Source organism: Artemia franciscana, chromosome 13, assembly GCF_032884065.1.
Source record: "Artemia franciscana chromosome 13, ASM3288406v1, whole genome shotgun sequence".
Lineage (NCBI taxonomy): Eukaryota > Metazoa > Arthropoda > Branchiopoda > Anostraca > Artemiidae > Artemia > Artemia franciscana.
Window position 1 is genome coordinate 30407728 of NC_088875.1, and position 22003 is coordinate 30429730.

Genomic DNA, 22003 nt, shown 5'->3' on the forward strand with positions numbered 1-22003 from the left:
CCATTCGTAAAGATTTGCACCCGGATCAAAAAATCCAACGCCTCTTCGAAGTGTTCGAAGGCTTTATTTTCGATTATCTGTTAAGATATTCAAGCTAATTTAGACCCTTGGCAATTGGGTTTAAGGCCTGGTTATAATTCTACCAACTGTTTTGTATGTCATCTGGACGATCTGATGAAACATCTCAAGAAAGAAGAGACATACGCCAGAAATCCTACTCAGTGATATAGTGAAGGCATATATAGTGACAGCATCTAACACCAAATAGCCACTTAACGAGCAAAAGAAATTGGTGCTTGGCAATTTCTTATGAGAATGGCTGGAAATATCCTGCAAAATCGAAACCAATTTGTTTTCCTTACCCAAAATGGTTTATCCGAATTCCCATAAATATGTTGCATAACTCCTCAAGGTACAAAACTAGGACATCTGATCTTATTGATTGTTTCCGGCCCTATATTAGCGAAAATACAAAGTCCCTGTAGCTTTGCTAATGACCTGTCTAGCATATCATTCAACACCCCAGCGAGTTTAGCAAAGGAGATCACTATTTCCTCAATATTTTCCCTGTTAAAACATGATCCTGAAGATGTAATGCTTTCGGTTAGTGGAAAAAAGAACCATATTCTATGGGCCAGCTTCTTTAAAACCACGATTCCGTTCAAAGTTAACATTGGACTTGCAGCAACAAAAGAAGAAATAAAAATTCTATGAGTAATTTTAAAAGTAACATGAAATGGCATTCACATATACTGTTTATCATCAAAAAGCTTCTCTCTGTCTAAAATCGTCTTCGTGCCTCACTTGCTTTAACATCCAAATTTCCATTATGCGCAGTCTGTGCCACTTCTATGTCTGATCACAAATTGACTATGCTTGTCCTGTTTGGCATCCCGGTCTAACTGCTATTCAATACGAAAAGCTTGAAAATATTCAGAAGCGAACATGCCAATTAATGCTTGGGGCTAATTACACATCCTATGAAAACAGGCTACTGGCACTGAGGCTTCAGAAATTGTCTGAAAGGCACCACTATCTTAAAATGCGTTTTGGAAAAACTAAAGTCCAAACTCTGATGCCCATTACAAACTTATGAATTCCCTTCTTTTACTCCTTTTGTACTCCTTTTGAATAGCTCAATCCCTAGGCGCCTCACACCTTCAATTTGAATCGCGAAATGTTTAGTGGAAATGTCTTACCATTAATAGGCCATTAATAATGCTTACCATTAATAAGGAAGATTGATGCGGTGTTCGGCGTTTCTGATTGAACAAATCGACAGTAATCCCAAATCTGAAATTTAAAGTTTTCACAGGATATGACATGTTAAGCAAATTGGACTGTACATTGAATCTGTGGAAAATTTCTTTAAGAAAACTGATTGACACCAGAAATCTCTTGATGAATTATAGTGATTCTTAGTATATTTTTTGTTTGCCCTCTTCTCCTTCTAATAATATTAAAAAAATTATACTAAGAATTTAAGTGAAGGAGGCTGTAAGAACGCCTTGCTAAGACTTTCTATTGTTATCCTGGTTAAACGAACTCCTTTTTGGTTGAAAGGAAAAATGAAAAATTGAATCGAAAAATCCTGAAAAGAAAAATCGCCACCTTACAATGGGCTATATGGTTCATGGCTCATGGTTCATGGGCCACATTTGCGCGTCTTATCGTATTTTTTTTTATATATTTAAGTGGCTACCAATATACTTTTCAACATCGATAGATATCTAGAGTTTTTTCTTTACTTTTTAAACATTTTTCTGTGCTACTTCTATACAGTCAAAACCTTTGAATTCATTTTTGTTTTCCAGGATTCAACCTTTGAGTATACAGAGACTTGGGGTGAACAACTTACTGGAGTTTCAACCCCATTGGTTTTCATCCTGGATCTAAAAAAATCAGTGTTTAATAAACCGAGTATCACACCCCTAACTCTGCCAGAAAATATGTCGTTTGGTCAGCCCAGTTGGTCACCAGATGGCAGTGGAATCATTGGTGTTTCTTGGTTAAATTTGCCAAAAAGACTTGGGTTAATTTACTGCCCAAATCGACAAGGATATATTTTTCATGCTTCTTTGGATGGGAAATTTAGTGAGTAGAATATTCATGTTTAATTTACTAATAATTCTTTAGATCTACAAGTTCGACGCTTGGTGCTTGTTCTGATAAGATTAAAGGCTTTGATCAAGATATTTCAAATACCTTTTTTTTATGGTTTCCTAATCAGAGTGAAAGTAAATATGCCTGTTACGCACACGAAAAATCGAAAACGGTGACATGCCATATAAAAATGTATATTTTATATTGTAATTTTGCTATAATTGTGTGATATTTAAGTGTGTTATAGTTTTAATATTATATTGTGATTTATAAAGATTAACGCAATTTTATGCAAATTGAAACAGCATCTTTTACTCATCAAAATCATTTAAAAGTATAAAACCTTGGCGCAGGTGCAAAAATTTGTTTTCCTTATTTCCTCTAAAATTTTGTTCTTTGGAGGCTACTGGAGCAGATATATACAATGCTGGATTGGGTCAGGTAAAGAGTATGCCTTTCAAGTTAAGACTGCTATTTCGATTATGAAAACTTGATTAATAATCGAAATAGCGGTATACAGATTGGGAATTTAAAACATTGTTTGTCTGTAGAAAAAACCTAAATACCCTTCAGAGCTGTGAGGAAAAGAGAGAAAAGGTAGAGCAGTAAAAAGACTAATATAAAAAAAAACAATAGTCAAAGAGCATAGAATCAAGTAGTAAGCTTACACACTGTAAACTTTCTTTTATCAAGGCTTATGGTTTATTTATCTTTTCTAGTTTAGTAGTAGTAGTAGTAGTAGTAGTAGTAGTAGTAGTAGAACAATTTTATTAGAAAAAAACATTTCTTAATCAATAGCACAACATAAGCGAAGCTTGCGAGGCTGTGCTAAATTCAAAGAAAAAAAAGAGACAACATGGAGAATAAGAAGTTATGGAGAATGAGACCATATACCGAGATCAACAAAAAACAAAAAAACATAAACAATACACTCCCTTGCGTGACCCCAAGACAACAGCAAAAAAAAAAAATACATAAATATTACAAATGAATAAGCTATGTAAATTTATATTAGTTAATCAGTTTCAAAAGCATACCTACCGAGCAACTCCACACGTAAATCAGACTTAAACTGGTCAAGGCTACCTATTTCCTTGATATCTATACTCAGTTTATTCCAAAGTTTTGAAGCTCTGTAAATAAGTGAAAAAGAAGACCTACTTGAAACTAATCGAGGAACCTCAGTATTACCTCGTATCCGAGTATTGTGGTGGTGAACATCAGACCTCTCACAAAATATTCCTGTAAAACAATCGGGAAGGCTACCTCTGTAATACCTATATATAAGAATCAACGTATAAAAATCACGTAATCCAGCTGCAGGCATTATATTTAAATCACTATACATAGACCTCAAAGACTCCTGATTCCCAACACCACAAAAAACTCGGACAGCATTATTCTGGATCACACGGATTGGATGAACTATCGAAGGGAAAGTACCAAGCCAAATCGACGAGCAGTACAAAATGTACGGGTGAATCAGGGAAAAATATAACAATCGTAGAACATTTGGGGGGAAAATATGTTTTAATTTGCGCATCATACCTAAGTTACGTGACAATATTTTCGAAACTGACTTCACATGATCTTTAAATGATAGGGTTTCATCAACATTGACTCCGAGGTATTTGGTGAATCTTGTTCGTTTAATAATTCCCCGCTCCGAAATTATTTCCGTAAACCAAGGGTAAAAATTCGGAGATCGAGAGAAAATAACAAAATTTGACTTATGTATATTCAGGTCAAGGTGGTTTATTTTAAGCCATGCACATATCCTGCTCATTGCTGCATTTATCGTTGACATGAGCAGTTCTTCTGTAGGGGCAACACACACCAAGGTTGTATCATCAGCAAATAAGGGCATAGTAAGCTGGGTCTTACTCGTACCATTGTCAACAAAGTCGTCAATTCTGGGCAGAGCTTTCACAACATGCGGTAGATCATTAATAAAAATTAAAAACAGAGTCGGACCCAGTACGGATCCTTGGGGAACCCCCCAATTAACAACATTTTTACTAGACAAAAATCCTTGTAAATTGACATACTGCTGTCTATTTTGAAGATAACTCCACAGCAAACTCAATGTAGCACCCCTTAATCCATAAAATTCACATTTTTTTAATAATATTCGATGGTCAACAGTGTCAAACGCCTTAATTAAGTCCAAAAAAACACCAGCTACCCTAAGCTTTTTATCAAGAGCATCATTAATTATAGTAGTAATAAATGAAATCGCCATTTCTGTTGTTCTGCCCTTCCTGAAACCAAATTGATTGGTATGTAGAAGTTTATGACGCTCCAAATGCTCATAAATTCTGATATTAATACATTTTTCTAAAACTTCTAAAGTTGAGGTGGTTTATTACGAAAGTGAGATCAAAGTACTCCCCAGGATTTAAATTTGAGCTTTTATTCAAAAGCTTCGATATAAAAAAATACCGTCCTAATTCGCAGACTTATATTGTTTAGGGAAAGGGGTGTAATCACAAGGCACAAAATCCCTAAGTTATACAATGAATGTAAGAAAATCGGGGGCAATCGTATTGCCCCCGACTGTCCAAGAGTATGACTCATGGCTGTCCAAAGGGGCAGTCCAGTACACATTAAAAATAAATATACACTCGTCAAAACCATATCCAGGATATTGTTTGGCGGGGGGGGGGCTCACATAAAAGAACTTTAAAAAACAGACACATAATTTTTTTATATGTATTTTTGAACGTTTTTAAGAGTCGAAAAGAAATTTGGGGGGGGGGCCAAACCCCCTAACTCCGTCCCTGAGTAGGGCTCTGACCCTAATCCAAACTTTATTTTGATGCAAATTTCACTTATCAACCTATCAACGAACAGTAGAGTTGCCCAATTACGTACAACATAAACCGCCAGACATCAATCCTTGATATTGTGGGAATAAGGCGTGCTAGTAACGCTCGGCTACCCCCCCCCCTTTTGTTTCTACCTGGCTCTGAAGCTTCTTCTTGCCCTAAATATCTTTTGTAAAATATTATAACGCGTCATTGGTAGTCGATATCAGATGTAGTTTGCCTTTATATGAACCCGGAGTTCTGGTCAGTACAATAAAAATCAGACAATAACTTATTTTACATAAATTGCCCCGCATATCTAACAAGCTTGTTGGTGTAATGCTGTGACTCTTCAACTACCAATCATTGCTGGGTCTTTGGATCCACATCCTACCTCATTTTATGCTATTGTTCGGATTTAAGCTTAATTAGCCAGCAATATTATGACCTGACTTCAGTATTAGTTATTTGTCTTCTTAACATGTTCAGTTTTAAACCGTCATCTTGTTTTTCCTTGTAGCCAAATTAAGTGAAGATGGCTGTGCAGTATTTAGTCCTCGTATAAGTCCGGATGGAAAAAAACTTGTGTGGCTGGAAACGAAATCTGGTGGACCGCATCATCCAACACAGCGACTAATGATGATTGATTGGAATATTGATTTTCAATTGTCAGCGGTTAGTACTGCTTACTCGTTTCCTGCATAATTAAATAAAGGAAACAAGTTTTCTCAATTGAAAGTAAGGAGCGATATTAAAACATAAATCTAACAGAAGCTATTCTGTATTTGGAAGGGACAGCCCCTTCCTCAATACCTCGCTCTTTACGCTAAAGTTTGACCGCTTGTCACGACTCTACTTTTTAAAGTAATAAAACAACTTTAGCGTAAAGAGCGGAGTTTTTAGGAGGGGTGAAATTTTAATTCGCTTATTACTTTTAGTTGAAAAAACGTGTTTAAAAAAAATATTTGATTGTTTTTAAAATAATGCCGCGAAAACATGAGATACAAAATGGTGCACACGATTTTTGGAGGCTCTGTAAGAAAACTAATCCATCTAGAAGTAATAAATAAAATTATTTGTTTATAGATTATGCTACTTAACTTTTTGTTCTCGAATTTCCTCATTTCCTTTTACCTTAGGCTGTTATTTGATATATTTTTCATTAAATGTTTGATTGCATAAACTGCTTTTAAAATGTTTAAACACGACCTGGTTAATTTCGTGAAGTTGGCACCATAACATACAGACTTGAAAATTGGTCAAGGATAAACCTACTAAGTAAATTTTTGGGAACAAGCCTTAACTTCCAATATACTTTACCCTCAGCCCCCCTAATGCCCCATGCATTTTGCCATGTTTCGTACTTTTTTCAGGTGTACCCATAAATTGAATCAATGATGACAAAATCAAGAAAACGAAAACATTCAAGAAATATATAATGTTTGCTATATATTTCCACACAAAGGAGGGGGAGGGGTAAGGTTTAGAAGAAGTGCCTTCAAAATGTGTTAAAGACTTTTTTCTTTTTTTTACGAATTATAAAGTAAGAATTATTTTCTTAACATGGCTCCTTCTCAATAGTCTCAATTTTTTCTAATAATATTGGCTCTTACTGTAAAATAATGTCAATTCAGAAAAAAAGGAAATATCAAACAGTTTGTCGTAACGAACTGTAAGTAAGGAGCGACGTGGCTCAATACTAAATGAAATTCTTTAAGACGGATTTTTGATACCAATAGATACCCTCAATTTTTGTTCTAATACCATTGGCTCTTAGGCTACTGTAAAATAACGCCAATTCAGAAAAAAGAAAATATATAACTACTCGTCGTAACGAAGGGTAAGCAAGGAGCGAGGCGGCTTAATAGTAACCAAAACTCTAAAAAACGGATTTTTGGATACCGATAGATATATAAGAAGAATTGGCTAATTACGCCTATTCCAAATATATAAGTTTCATTAAGTTTAGTGTTACCGATCAAAGACTACGAGCCTAAAAAACGCCTTTCTTCGAAAAAGAGGGCGAAAAACCCTTAAAAGTCAAAGAGTTCTGATGAAAATCACACCATAAAATTCAGTGTATCAGAGAGTTTCAAAAAAAAATCTTGAAAGTTTCAAGCTCTTATCTGCAAAAATGTTGAATTTTGTAATTTTTTGTCAGAAGAAACATCACGGATGCCTGTTTATTTGTTTGTTTGTTTTTTTCCCAGGGGTGATCGTATCGACCTAGTGGCCCCAGAATATCAGGAGAGGCCTCACTTTAGTGGAAATTAAAATTTCTAATGCCCTTTTTAAGTGACCAAATAATCTTAAGGGCTGCTAGTCTCCAACAATTAAAAATTATATAAAAATTCAACTGAAAGTAAGGAGCAGCATTAAAACTTGATTTGAATTTTATTCCAATTTTTTAAGAACGGTCCCTGAACCAAAGGGGCCGTTTAATTAGAACAATAAAAAGCTTTTTTAAAAGTACTAAAATGTTCTAGCGTGAAGAGTGAAGTGTTGAGGAGGGGACAACCCCCCTCCAACATGTTGTACGTTTTAAGTGTTAATGTTGCTCCTTACTTTCAAATGAAAAAAACTGTTCTTTTCTATTTAGTTAATTAAAAGAAAGATTTCTACCAAACAAGTTTTTCAAAGAAAAGTAAAGAGCTCCATTAAGCCAAGAATGAACAAAAATAAAGTCAAATAATCTTCCAAGTGTAAAATTAACACAAATCGCTATCAATAAGTAAATGAAACTCAAAACGAACAAAAATTACAATAAATTTCCAAGTATTTTGTTTTCAGTAAAACGCCAATTGTGTTCTGATCTTGAGGAGGTATGAGGGTTATCAGCCTTCTCGTGTTAGTTTTTGCTTGTTATGAGTTTGATTCGGCTATTTATGGTAATTTTGTTCGTTTTGTGTTTCATTTATTTATTGACAGCGATTTGTGGCAGTTTTATGCTTGAAAGATTATCTGACTTTATTTTTGCTCATTTTTGGTGTAATGAAGCTCTTTACCTGTCTTTGAGAAACCTGTTTTGTGGAATTTTTGTTTAATTAATTTATGTTCGTTTTTTATTGACATAGTCTTTTTATGGGAAAAAATTACATTTTGTACTATATTCTAATGGTCCTATATCAATTTTGTATTCTTTGTCAACCTGCCTGAGACCTCAGGTAGGAGTGACTTGGTAAAAGATAACAAAAAGTATTGGTCCCGCCGTTTACCCGTGCCATTTAACCAAATACTTGGAAAATTATAGGCTTTATGATTATCTTAGCTCTATGATTATCTAACCTTAGTTCTACTGCCCTAGGAATGACGTATGGACGGATAATAGATAGACATATCTATTAACAAATCAACCAACATCATTTTTATACAATCCTAAAAAGGTTGGATTAATGCCAAAATTGTCTCTCACTCAATTGGACTATCTGTTTTTGCTTTTTCTACGATTACCATGACTTGATGCCCACAACTCTTCCATTTTAATTTAAAAATCAACGTAACAACTTTCAGTTCAATCAACTTTTTCAGTTTTGCTTTATAAGAATCCATAGTATGGGCTGTTATTTGTACGTGGGAGGAACTTTTCCAAAAATTTTTAATCCTGACACAAACAGGGTTTTTCAATTTAATTTTATAGCTTCTGAAGTTGACCTAAGAAATAAATCATAATATCATTCCCAAAAGATTCGCTCTATAATTTTTGACAACCTGGGTAAACTTACACTCTTTTCATTTATTCAAATTGCAAATTGTCGTCAATGAGATAATGAGAAGTTAGGAAAAAAAAATTTCTCAATTCTTTTTTAAACACTTAAAAAAAAAATCAAAATTCTTTTTCGAAAGCCCTGGCATTTTTTGCCCTAGGTTTTAAATTCATATAGGGCTATGATGACCTAACACTCATAATTTTTTAGGGCATGTTATGAAATAAAATCTATCTTCCTAACTAAGCTTATGTTTTTTCTTTGTCCATTCCGAATATGTAAGATTTTTACCGGTACCATTCGAAATTTTACCCCCCCCCCCCCAATTCTTCCTTAAAGAAGTATGTGGTTCCTCTAAAAGCTGCAGTATTCATGAGAGCATTTTGAGCAAATAAGACTATATGCATAGCTGTAAAAAAGAAAAAGAAAAAAAAGGTCACTATATACACAACAAAGGGTTTCAGCGTATTAGTAGTCTTTCAACTGTTTTTGTAAAAAAAAAAAATAATAAATTATCAAAGTAACAGATCAAAATTAAAAACCAAATTTGGTTAAAAAAAACAACCAAAAAAAAAACAAATTACTGCAGTATTTCGAATATATTTTTTCAACGTGAGACAGGTTTTTGGGCCCAAATTAAATCACAAAAATCATTGTAATGTTGCCGTGTTTCCTAAAATTAAAACACTAATAAAAACAAACAAATAAAAAAACTAATTTTCTGCAGTATTTAGAATATATTTTTTCAACGTGAGACAGGTTTTTCGGCCCAAATTAAATCACAAAAATCATTGTAATGTTGCCGTGTTTCCTAAAATTAAAAAACTAATAAAAACAAACAAATAAAAAAACTAATTTTCTGCAGTATTTAGAATATATTTTTTCAACGTGAGACAGGTTTTTCGGCCCAAATTAAATCACAAAAATCATTGTAATGTTGCCGTGTTTCCTAAAATTAAAAAACTAATACAAACAAATAAAAAAACTAATTTTCTGCAGTATTTAGAATATATTTTTTCAACGTGAGACAGGTTTTTCGGCCCAAAATAAATCAAAGAAAATCATTGTAATGTTGACGTGTTTCCTAAAATGAGTACACTAATAGTACCAATGCTCACTTAGGACTGTGGTACATCTGTTACATCGAGGTTAGGACATAGGACCAGTGGAACATCAGGTCTAATGTAGGGTCTCACGCTGTGAATGATGATAAAAAATGTATTTTTCGTTGTTATCATTTTTTAGAATATCACTTTATTTGTTTTCGTTTCTTTTAAGCCTCAGTGTATCATTGACATAGTGGAAGAAGATAATGGTATCTTCAATGGAATTTATAATACTGATAGAGCTTTACCTGTTCGTTGCTGGTTTAATGACAACAAGCATCTTGTGTTTAGCACGGAATGTCGCTCTTCAATGAAATCATACGTTGTTAATGTTGGTAATATTTTCTTTTCTTGCAACACCATATCCAAGCAAGTAGATTGGGGAAGGGTGTTCAGTCTCTTATCGAAGTCTACGCTTCCTGGAAAGAGGGAAATTCCCGGTCATTCGAAACAAAACGAAGGTTCTGGCAAATAAGGCTAAATCACATAATATAATATTGATGGGACGATCTGTTGCAGTAGATTTGATCGGAATTTTCTTGGAATCATCATCGTAATCGAAAAAATCTTTCCGGATTATCAAAACGATTCTATCGTCAATTTTTTTTCTTTTTTTTTAACAAAAGTTGCAGCTTCGAATTTCATTTATTGTGTAAATAAATCATTAGTTTAACTACTGATAGAAGATAAGTTTTTTTCATAATATCGTTAGTTGACTACTTTTTCTTTATGAACAAGGTCAATCCTGTCTAAATTATTATAATTTTATGTATTTGTAAGCTTACGTAATAAAGCAGAATTTAATGGCTGTGCTGTTTAAAGTATAATGCCAAATTCATGGTATATGTTAGGATCTAAGATTGATTTATTATTTGAGCCCATAAAGGTTTTATTAAAGTTTGCATGTTTTTTAGTTCTGTGTCTTGCATAGTCTGAGAATATTTTTTTTTTAACTGCTAACGAAAGTAAAATAAAAATGTTAAAAATGATGTATATGTTCAAGTTCATTCTCTTTTATTCTTTTAACATAGACTGTGTCAAAGTCCCCTTAAAACTGGGTCTTTTTCAAAGTTCCCTGTAAATAAGCTGTGTGTGTTTTCGCTGTTCGATCGCCATCCAATACTCGGTTTTACTAATAAGCCGTTTAATTGTAAAATCGTGGTTTTACTCTGTGCTTATTAGTCGTTCTTTGAAATGCCATCCGAATTTCGTTTATTCAAAGAAGAACTGAGAAGAAGAAATGGCGTTTCATTATTTTAGTTTTACTTTTGAGTTCCAGGTTGTAAAATCGAACAATATGCAGAAAAGGAAAAAGAAAGAAAATAGTAACCAACCACTCAAAGACTTACTAGTATCTAAAGTGAAAAAAAAATATAAATATAAATTAAGAGAGGTAAAATTTGAAATAGATATTGTGTGGCAATTGGTTTAATTCTCCAGAAACTCAGAATTTTAGCAATTGCATTTTGTTTGCATAAAACAGTAGTTTCTGACACGAGATAAATCTTAAAAGGCCACATTATGCTGTGAAGTTGCGAAGAAAATTTTCTGTTTTAGCATTAAAAATTGTGTCTTTCGCTTGGAATTTCCTTCTTTCATACTCTTGATTAAAGAAGTCTTCCAAACGTCAGAATGGGGTATCCAAGGCTTGTGGCGGCAGACCAACAGTCTGGGGGCCCGCGCTTAAACAGTTATGACTTAGAGTTGAATCAATTACAAAATTTATTTACTACCAAAATGTCTGAAATAACTCGTATACACTTGCTGGAAATTTTAACAATTATACATTGCACAATGTTCAGAAATCTGCGGAGATTTTGTATGGACTTTCTGGATCATCTGCAACTTATATAAAGCTTGCATTTATGCACTTTTCTTCTTATGAGGGCTGGAACTAGTCTTTCTGGTACTTGGAGCAAATGTGATGGATTATCATCTCCCCCGTAAAACTTACATTAGTTATATAATATAAAGGAACAGATTTTCTGTAGCAATCTAGCCTAATCTTGGAAAAAAGGTTATGCAACCATGACCAAGGACATACTGAACCTCTTTCCATTTAGGGGGGGGGGGGGCGTTAACTGTGTCAAATTTGCCAAATTGGTAACTGAGTGTTACTGAAAGAAGTGAGTTTCCTTCTATTCAAATAATTTATTGAAAAAGTACTCATATAATCAAGACTAAATTGAAATTCGTCACATTTCTATGATCTTCCATCTCTATATTCTCAGAAACAAGGGTACCATTGTTAATTTTTCTTTTTGATTGGTGGGAGGGGGGCAATGGGGCTCCACATCCACCGGGTCTGGGTAAAATTCGTGAAAAACGCAAGCCTAAAAGTGTTTTAACTGTCTGAAAACTTATTTTGGGAAATTATTTTTCAAGAATCTTGACACCAAACCGGAAAAACGTAAAGGTGGCGTGGGCCTACCCTAAGTCTTCAAGTGGTGACGGAGAAAAATTCCTATTTAGAAAAACTGCTACTCGGTTAGTCTCAAAAGGCTTACGCAACACTTAGTAAGCAACACACACTCAAATCAAAGAAACATAAAATTCGGTTGGCAGTTCTGCTACCGCTGCCGTCCGGAGGTGGAAGCTCGTCAGCAAATTCTCGGTGCCGGGCATGCATGGTGCGTATCTATTTTTTACACTTACCTTATCTTATCAAACTTTGGACAAATCTAGGGCTATCGTAATTTGTTGAATTGATGTTATTTTAGTAAAAAGTTAGTCTAAAATGTACCTGCTAACCTAGCCCAATTTTATTTTTTGACAACAAAAAAAAGAACCGGTCAACACGTAAACCAGTTTCTTATCAATTATCATTCTTAGGTTTACTTAATGAATTGTAATATATAGGAAATTATGGGGGGCAACTGCCCCCTCCCCGCCTCGAATGACACATGTTGCCATGTTCAGAAAACATAATATCATAATTGATTGATTACTGGTCTAAAAAAGAGGTTTCAAGGCAGCCAAAAATGTGAGTCCTAATTTTTGATGTCTTTTGTTATGTTTGTGTTTCAACTGTCTTTATTTAATCAATCTAATACAGGAAAAACATTTACCGTCTGAGGAGAGCAGAGCTCGTTAAGATAATACTGACAAAATTACATATTAATCTTGTCATAATAATGATGACAACGATAAAAACCAGGTTAAAAAAAAAAGCATTGCTGGGTAAGTGGGGTGCGAGAGATTATTTCAAAGTGGATACAAAGGGAAAAAACTGACCTTGTTTTCTTTAATCACGCTGATTACCTGGGTTACGTTCTTTTAATGTTAAAACCAATATTTGAATTTCTGGGTCAAGCTGCCTGCTGTTCTAGTGATAGGATGTTTCTTAATCTTTTCGACCGTTGAGAAGATAATTTATTTATTTTTTTTTAATAGAAACGAAAACCATTAACCAGATACAAACTGATGGATCAGTCACAGGGTGCTCAGCACTAGACATTTACGACAACACTGTTGTGCTAACTGGACACAGCCGGACTGCACCTGATTCCGTCCTATTTGGCTGTTTGGATAAGGACAAAATTTATGCCAAGGAGATACTGCCACCCCTGGAACTGCCAATCGATTTCAGTCATATCCGAACAACTGTGTTTAGGTTAGAAAGCCGGGATAGCAGTAAGTTCCTTTCGTCTCTCATAGGCTGCATAACAAACTTGATTAACAGTTACGATGTAACCTCTTGGTACCATACTCTACCTATAATGGTACCAAATGGTCTTGTATCATATTTCTAATATAATATGTTTGTATTTTGGTAACAAAAAATCACTAAATGTATAAACTAACCTGTCAAGTACCTCTAAGTTTTTATAAGTAAATCTTTTTAAGTCAAAAAATTAGTCTTATGAAAGATGCTAGTAGACTTTCAAGGCTATTGAAGGCATTGTTTTGGGTACGGTAACACAATATATAGTTTAAGGGATAGCGTAAAATTGCATTTGTGTAGCTTTGGGTAATACTTTTTTTGGAAATAACTGCAGAGGTGCCAATTCAAGAAAATGTAGAGGGAGCCAATGTATTTTTCAAATCTAGAGGGCGGGGGTATTTTTGTTTTTCGATCTTTTTCTATGAAAAAAAGCCACATATTTTCCCACATATTTGGCCCCCTCTTCCATCTCTCACCCACTATACCTGAGTTGTGTATAACTAATATTCACGCGATCAATTTTGAAGTTCATATTGTTTCTCAATTTGATATTGAGAATGAAGCTTTTGAAGCTTTTACTGTCAATTTGACAGTAAAAGCTTCATCATTATTGTCTAAATTCAGTAAGTTGTTAAAATTTTTACTAATGAATTTTTCGCTTTTATGGAGTTTTTTATTGCTTCGATTTGACCATGAATTTAACTTTTTGCAGTGTGTAAATACATACTTACAACCGTTAAAAATCGTTTATCCATTTGTTCATCAATCAAAGTGTTTTGACAGGTATTAAACTGCCTTATCAGGAACGTATCAAGGATTTTTTCAGGGGGGGGGGGCGAGGTTTACAAAAAACTCATCCAAAATCTGTTATCTCCATTTTTGTTACTTTCTTACACGAGTCGTACAAAGGTTTTGGGGGGGGATTCAAACCCCCTACCCCCTGGATACGGCCATGTGCCTTACGGCTGCCTGGTACCAATATCTTGAATTTTGACCGATCATGTAATATACATTTGACGTAGGATTTTACGTATTAACTCTTTTGAAAGCTAAAACTACTTTGAATGTGTGTGAAGGTATATGGTAGATATAAAGTTTTTTGATTTTCTTGTTCCATGTCTCGGTTGTATATCCTTTCTTTTTTAGGACTTCCATATGAAGCTGTTTTGTATCATGATATGACGGTAGAAGATGGCGAAAAGCAGCCGTTGATAGTTAATCCACATGGTGGACCCCATTCTAGCTTTACTGATAGCTTTAATGTTATGGCTTATTATTGCAGTCTCCTTGGTAAGTCTCTTCAGCTCAAGTTCTTTATTTATTCCAATTATATATAAGGCTGTGCAGAGGTAAAAAAAAACGGGACCTTTCAGATTTCATTAAAGCCTGACGAACTACATAACTGGCATGGGTCAATTATGCATCTAACACCTGATTATCATCTTGAAAAAATGTATCATGCAAATACAAATAATCAGGCAAGACCTTGAACATTTTTTATCATATAAAGAACAGAATGGAAAGAAGGGAAAAGATCCAATGGAAGGAAATTCGAAATTTGATACATACTTTTATATTAGTTGTAGAAGTATTTAAAAAAATAGGGCTAAAAACGGCAGAATAAATTTTAGATGATTCATAATTCCAGTATTTCTCGACAGTTTCATTCGAAGATAAATTGCATGGCCTTTAAATGATAAATCGCGTCTCCTAATCTATCTTCGGATCTCCTGCTTTATACAAAGATATGGAGGTTAATTCTAAAAAAAAAAAAAAAATAGAAAAAATGAGGTATTTTTAACTTACGAAGAAATTATCGGATCTTAATGAAATTCCATGTTTAAAAGTACCTCGTAACTCAGATCTCTTATTTTAAATACCGACCGGATCCCGTTTCTCCCGTGCCAAGTCCAAGATATGTGACGGAAATAACCGGACCAGATATGCTCTCTTTGGTGGAGTTTGGGGGGGGGGGGTAATTCGGAAAAATTAGAAAAAGCGAGGTATTTGTAACTTCCGAACGGGTGATTAGTTCTTAATGAAATTTTATATTTAGAAGGATGCTGTGCTTTAGAACTCTCATTTTAAATCCCAATCTGATCCGGTGACATTGGGGGGAGCTGGAGGGGGAAACCGGAAATCTTGGAAAACGCTTAGAGTGAAGATATCGGGACGAAACTTGATGGGAAGAATAAGCACAAGTTATAGATACGTGATTGACATAATTGGAACGGATCTTGATGAAATTTGATATTTAGAAGGAACTCATATCTCAGAGCTCTTATTTTAAATCCCAACCAGATCTGTTGACATTGGAGGGAGTTGGAGGGGGAAACCGGAAATCTTGGAAAACGTTTATAAATGTTGTAGATAAATAATTGACGTAACCAAACAGGAACCGCTCTCTTTGGGGGAGTTAGGGGGTGGGGTTCAGTGCTTTGGCGAGTTTGGTGCTTCTGGACGTCTTAGGACGATGAAAACTGGTAGGCGTGTCAGGCAGCTGCACGAATTGACTTGATAAAGTCGTTTTCCCCGATTCGACCATCTGGAGGGCTTAAGGGAGAGGAAAAATTAGAAAAATCGAGGTATTTTTAACTTACGAGTGGGTGATCAGATCTTTATGAATTTTGATATTTAGAAAGACTCGTGACTCAGAGCTGTTATTTTAAATCCCGACCGCCATTAAGCCTCCGATTTTCCTTTTAAAGCAATCTATTGATTCTTAGAATTTTGCCAGAGCTCATACCATATGGACTCTTGGCTCTTGGCTCTTCTTACCTCGTCACAAGTGCCATATGAGCTCTTAGCTCTTGTTATTAGTCACTCTTATTTTTCTTTTAATAGGCCTATTATGATTTGCAATCAAGTGAAGGTCAGTCACAAGCTACAATTGGCCGACAAATCTTCAATAATCACATCATTAGACTTTAGTTTTAGATTCGTAAACAAATTATCAATAAGTGATGCAGAATCTTTCGTTTTTCTTGTTGGGACTCCATAAGCTGGCAAGAGACCCTAGACAGGCAAAGTGATAACAAGGCAGCCCCATCAGAAGAGATTCCGGGAAAGTTACCATTGGAATCATTAGAATTATATAAAGCAATAGTAAAGTCACCCATGATAGCAATTTTTGGGTAGTTTTTCGAAGCAATAAGCATAAAATCATCGAGAAGTTCCATGAATTTTGAAGCACGAGAACTTGGAGGCCGGAAAAATACACAACACAATATTTACATACCGTTCAAGTCTATATTAACGGCCAAAAACTCAAACACCATTTCAATATATAGATGATCAAATTCAATGTCTGTGTCGAATCATTTAAAAATGTTTAACAAGAGGCGAAAACATCTATATCATGACAAGAAATAAATAGGGATATTCGATCAAAAATATTTAGTAACCCACGACAGTTCAAAAATCCCTTTCTAAAACTTGCGCCTTTATTCAGAATTTGAATAAGGATTAGATATTTATTTTTTGTGATAGAATGGACCATTATATCAAAAATATTATCATCTTTGCATAAATTCTAAAATATTTTACCTAAATCTATGGGAAGTTCCTCGAAATTACAAAGTCTATCATCCATTATCTCGACCCTGAGTATACTTATTGACAAAAAGTGACTTACTAGCGATACGTAGAGTCAAAGGAGACACTCATGTAACCAGAACTATATCTGAAAGAAACAAACATAAACAAAAAACTAGAACTTTATAACATGAAAACCTTATAGCCTATAAGAAAAATCAGGAATAGTGTGGCACAAAAGAAGGAAATGAAATATAATAGTCAGGCATATTGATAACAAAAAAAAAGTAAGAAAAAACCTCAGTGGACCACTCATCATGACACTTAATGAAAGGACATCTGAAAATAGAATAGTCATAATCCTCAAGCAATAATAAATTATCAACTAACTCAACGAACCAACTCACTAAACTCCAAATAAACAAAATCTTAAAAATATAGACTCAGATCACTACTATCCTATTCAATTATTGATTAGCTTTCTCCTAGCCTTTTTTTAAAATCTCAAGCCATACATGGGTTCCTTTATGTTTAAAATTTGTATTCCAGAGCCCTTAAGCTGGGATACGTCTTGCATAACTAAATAAGCTTCAACTTCATTTCTGAGCCTAATTAGCACTGGATTAACTGCCGGTTTACGTGAATAACTTTGATTACGGCGTCTATTCGTTATATTGTAGTTTTTCCTCTTAAGCAGATGTTACACGTCAGCTATAAGGGATTGTTCGGATTAATATCTGTAGGTAAGCCGTGTATGATCAAGTTAGAACTTCTCTCTTTCACTTCAATTAGTAGTATTTGATGCTTGAGCAACAAGTTCTTCTGCATTTGCTTTTCGAGTAACCGTTCTAATTCGGCTATTTTTCTATCTCTTTCTAAAGCTTCATTCTTTAACTCCTGTATTTTGGAAGACAAATTGTTTACTGTAGTTGTTAAATCACCCCGCTTAATAAGCGGTCGGTCTAATTTTTTTCGTTTTAACCTCATTAGCTTGGTCGAACTTGGCTTGTGATACTGGAATATTCATTATATAATCTGGTGATGTACCGAAGTAAAAAATGATTTTTCTAAAACTTCATTAAATGAGACTTACTCGCAAGGTGATATTTGACTACCCCCTGAAAATCCAAGAAACCTGCTGTTGAAATATAAATTCTGTCGATTACAGAATTTTTTCAGATGACAGTGCGGGTATCCATTAATTGCACAATTATAATCCTGTTTTTCACTAAAATGTAATCTGATTATGACAGCTATTTATTTCATATATTGATCTTCACAGTACGAGAGCTAGATCCTTACTGGCAGAATGCAGTAGGGCAGGGTTGCCAGTTTTCTTTTTTCTCCTTAAATTTGAATTAGTTCTGAGAATATACTGGCTAGATTATATGCTTAAGCCTGTGAATGAAAATACCCAGAAAAAGAAATGTTTCGCAAATGTTTCGTCTTTAGTACGAGAAAAGAGCTCGAAAAAAAAAAACAATTGAAAGAAGCAACTTCAACAAAACGAAATAAAAAAACACGGGTAAAAATATATCCTAAAAATCCTGACTGAAAGTTTGGGAATTCTAAGAGCCACCTGCATTATAAGTTTGAAGAGGTGGCTAAAAACAACGACACAACGATTGTCATATAGATATTCAGTTTTGGACAAATTAATGTATTTCTTCTCAACATAGCAGATTATTCAATGGCTGGTCATCTTTTCCAAGCTTCAGTTCCTTGTTATTGTTTTATTAATTCTGTTTATTCTTTAGTCTTATTATGTTTTCTTTCCTCCTTTGTGACAAAAATTTCTGTTTTGTGGTTGACAACTGGAAAAAGGAGTTAGAGACAGTACTAAAAGGATTAAAAAATAAGAAGGCCTGTCGCGATGGTAGATTGGGAAACGGGTGTTTGCAATATGGTCGTTGGGAAGCTAGACAAAAGTTACTGAAGATTATGTATATGGTTTTGGAAAAGAGGAAGTTTTAAGAAAATTCTAATTAAACCACTCTATAAGAAAGGTGATTAGAGTGACTGGGGTAATTATTGAGGCATTAGCTTGATTTCTTTAGGAAGCAAATTGCGTAGTATAACGATACTTATTAGATTAAGAGATAATAAAGGTAAAGTTTTAAGAGTAAAATAGAGAGATTCTACGGGGGGGGGGATATGCGTAAATCAAATTTTCACTGTTAGATTAATAATTGTGTTGTATGGGTCATTAGATACTTGTAGTTCTCAATTTTGTAGATTTTGAGCAGCCATTTTATTCGGTCGATAGAAAAACTTTAGTGAAGGTTTTAACCTTGTATGGTATTCCAGATAAGTCCATTAAAGTGATTACTGGTATGTAAAAAAAAAATTACTGTGGTCAATATAGGAAGCTTACTTAGAAGCTGGTTTGATGTCAAATCAGGAGCTAAGGAGGGTTGTTTCCTATCCCCACTAGTGATCGGCATTGGGGCGGGTCATCGTTGAGAAAATTTTAAAGAAGTTCCTTTAGACGTTGAGAATTACGTTTTGCCCCCACCCCCTACACTTCATGAATTTACTCTACTGCACCGTTTAAATATATTGTTTTGTGGACTTGGTCCCAATGAACACGTTAAAGGCTATTGAAGAGCATTGAATGAAATGGTAAGGTAAAAATCTACAAGACCTAAAAAGTATGCAGATAATTTGAGTATCTTGGATAAAAATGTTAGCTCAATGAATGAAATTTTTGATGTTTTGAAAGTTCTAGGTGTAAGAATAGGTTTGAAAATGAGTGTTAAGAAGATTAGATCGCTTAGACTCAGAATAAATGAAGGTACAGAGGTGATGTTGGGTACCGAGAAGGTCGATCAAGTGAATAGCTTCACTTACTTGGGCAGTATTTTTAGTAAAGATGGTGAATGTAATGAAGATGTAAAAGTTAGTAGCAAAAATCCAGGGTGCTTTTCCACCTTGAAAAAAGTTTGGAAGAATGGGAAGATGAGTCCGTGAATCAAGAGTAGAATAATGGAAGCTACGGTAATGACTGTGGTCAAGAATGGTTCTGAATCATAGGTGTTTCGAAAGGTGGAGAAAGATTTTTTAAATGTTTTCCATCAGCCTTATTTGCAGATAGTTTTGGGTACCCCTTCGACTGATCGTATTTTAAACAACAAGCTGTGAGAAGAGCATGGTTCCATCCCACTTTCTAGGCTGTAATGAAAGAAAAGTTGAGATGGTTAGACTATGTTCTACCGATGAAGGATGGTAGATCGCCAAAAAAAATTCTTTTTGGTCAAGCAGAAAGTACCTAGTCCCCGGAAGGGAAGATGTTATAAGGAAGGATTTAAAGGATGTTGTATATATATATATATATATATATATATATATATATATATATATATATATATATATATATATATATATATATATATAGAGTTCGATACTTAAATATACTTAAATAAAGTTTAATTAATATAAATTAAAATAAAGAAAAGAATTAAAATAAAGTTTAATTCATCATTTATAGTAGACTTGGACACAAAGCAAAAGGTATAGTTATTTCAACTATAATTGATCAGGCTACAGATATTCGAATTCAAAGGGTAACTTCACTCCGGTATCTTGGTATAACTATTGATGAAAATCTATCTTATAAAGAACATTGTAATAGATCACGCGTTAAAATCGTCCAAGGAGTTGGTGTAATGAGGAGGCTTCTGCATTTTTTCCCCTATGAAGTTCTATGACTCATTTATTTTGCCTTGGTGCATTCCCATCTTACGTATTGTCCCCTGATTTATTTAGCAACTTTCAAATATCATATAAAACCGATACAGAGTCTTCAAAGCCGGGCTCTTCGAATTTTGCAAAGATATTTACCGTCACCTTCTTCGTATCCAAATAAATCTAAAACTGAAACTATATATTTATTAACTAATATTTTGCCTGTTTCAGAATTATTCACTCTTCATTCTTTTTTATTCAAGGTAAAATATAACCGCTCCGAACCGCCTTCGTACTTTCGTACGAGAAATTTTTTCCCTGAGCAACCTGACTATGTTTATGAAACCCGTAATAAATGGAGAATGCAGCACCTGAAATTAACCATTGAGAGATCACGGTTCTCGCCATATTTCTGGATCATGGGTTCATTGTATCTTTATCTACCATATATTGACTACAGTAAATCTCTCCCACATATAAAAAAGCAACTTCATTCTATCCTTATAAATAAATTCAAGAATCAGTGATAAAAACAAAAAATCTTAAAGTGTTGTTTGTTTGATGTTGATAAGGTGGGCTCATTTTTTTTTTCAAATAAGTTGCCGGTCATCGGTCACTGTCGCTTGCACACTGTTTTTGTTTTGTTTTTTGGATTGATATTTGCCGAGTGTCAGTTGTTTTGTGGGTGGGTTCCCGTCTAGTGGTGAGTCGTGGATTTATTTATATTTATTTTATGCATTTGTTTTTGTTTCTTTTTTCTGTCAAATATGTGTGTTATATTGTTATACCGGGTCTTTGTCAATCGACCTTGTGTCTCCGGCTTGACCCTTTTTTTTTATATTGTGTGTGTTGTACAGAAGTTTAAATAAAAATCTTGAATCTTGAATCTAATGGAAATGTAAAAAAGGAATATGACTCAGCAAGAGTAATCTTGGATTGTACCTCTAAATGTTGCTTTAAAGACTACGTTTAGAGGAGCTCCTAAAAAAAAGAAAATAAAGCTATGCACGCAATGGCGACGGTTCTTTTGACCAACGAATATTGAATAGGATTTTCTTCTATTTCTAGGATATGCCATTCTGCAAGTAAACTTTTGCGGTTCAACTGGCTTTGGTAACAGAAATCTTCTGTCGCTTCCTGGTAACTGTGGAATAAATGATGTTAATGACGTGCATACTGCTGCCATCCATGCCCTCAATGAAATTCCATCATTAGACCCTAATCGTGTTGGATTACAAGGTGGATCACATGGTGGCTTTTTGGTGACCCATTTGAGCGGACAGTTTCCAGTAAGTTCAAGAATGTAATTTCCGTGTGTGTAATTTTATTCCTCTTTGTAGTTTCTTTTTAGATTCTCTTTTGTGCTATGTTTGGCAGCTGAGAACTTTGCTCTCCATGGGG

At 34.3% G+C, this 22003-nt stretch overlaps 1 protein-coding gene across 2 annotated transcripts in view; it reads left to right on the forward strand.

Moving 5' to 3' along the window:
- Positions 1 to 22003, forward strand: part of LOC136034786 (acylamino-acid-releasing enzyme-like) — a 63657-nt gene that overhangs the window by 22621 nt on the left and 19033 nt on the right. The window contains exons 5-10 of one of the 2 annotated variants that reach the window (XM_065716196.1): positions 1815 to 2094; positions 5431 to 5585; positions 9893 to 10055; positions 13114 to 13353; positions 14531 to 14674; positions 21671 to 21891. In XM_065716196.1, coding sequence (XP_065572268.1) covers positions 1815 to 2094; positions 5431 to 5585; positions 9893 to 10055; positions 13114 to 13353; positions 14531 to 14674; positions 21671 to 21891 — 1203 coding nt within the window. The remainder of the gene's footprint in view (positions 1 to 1814; positions 2095 to 5430; positions 5586 to 9892; positions 10056 to 13113; positions 13354 to 14530; positions 14675 to 21670; positions 21892 to 22003) is intronic. The other variant, XM_065716197.1, reaches the window with a different exon arrangement.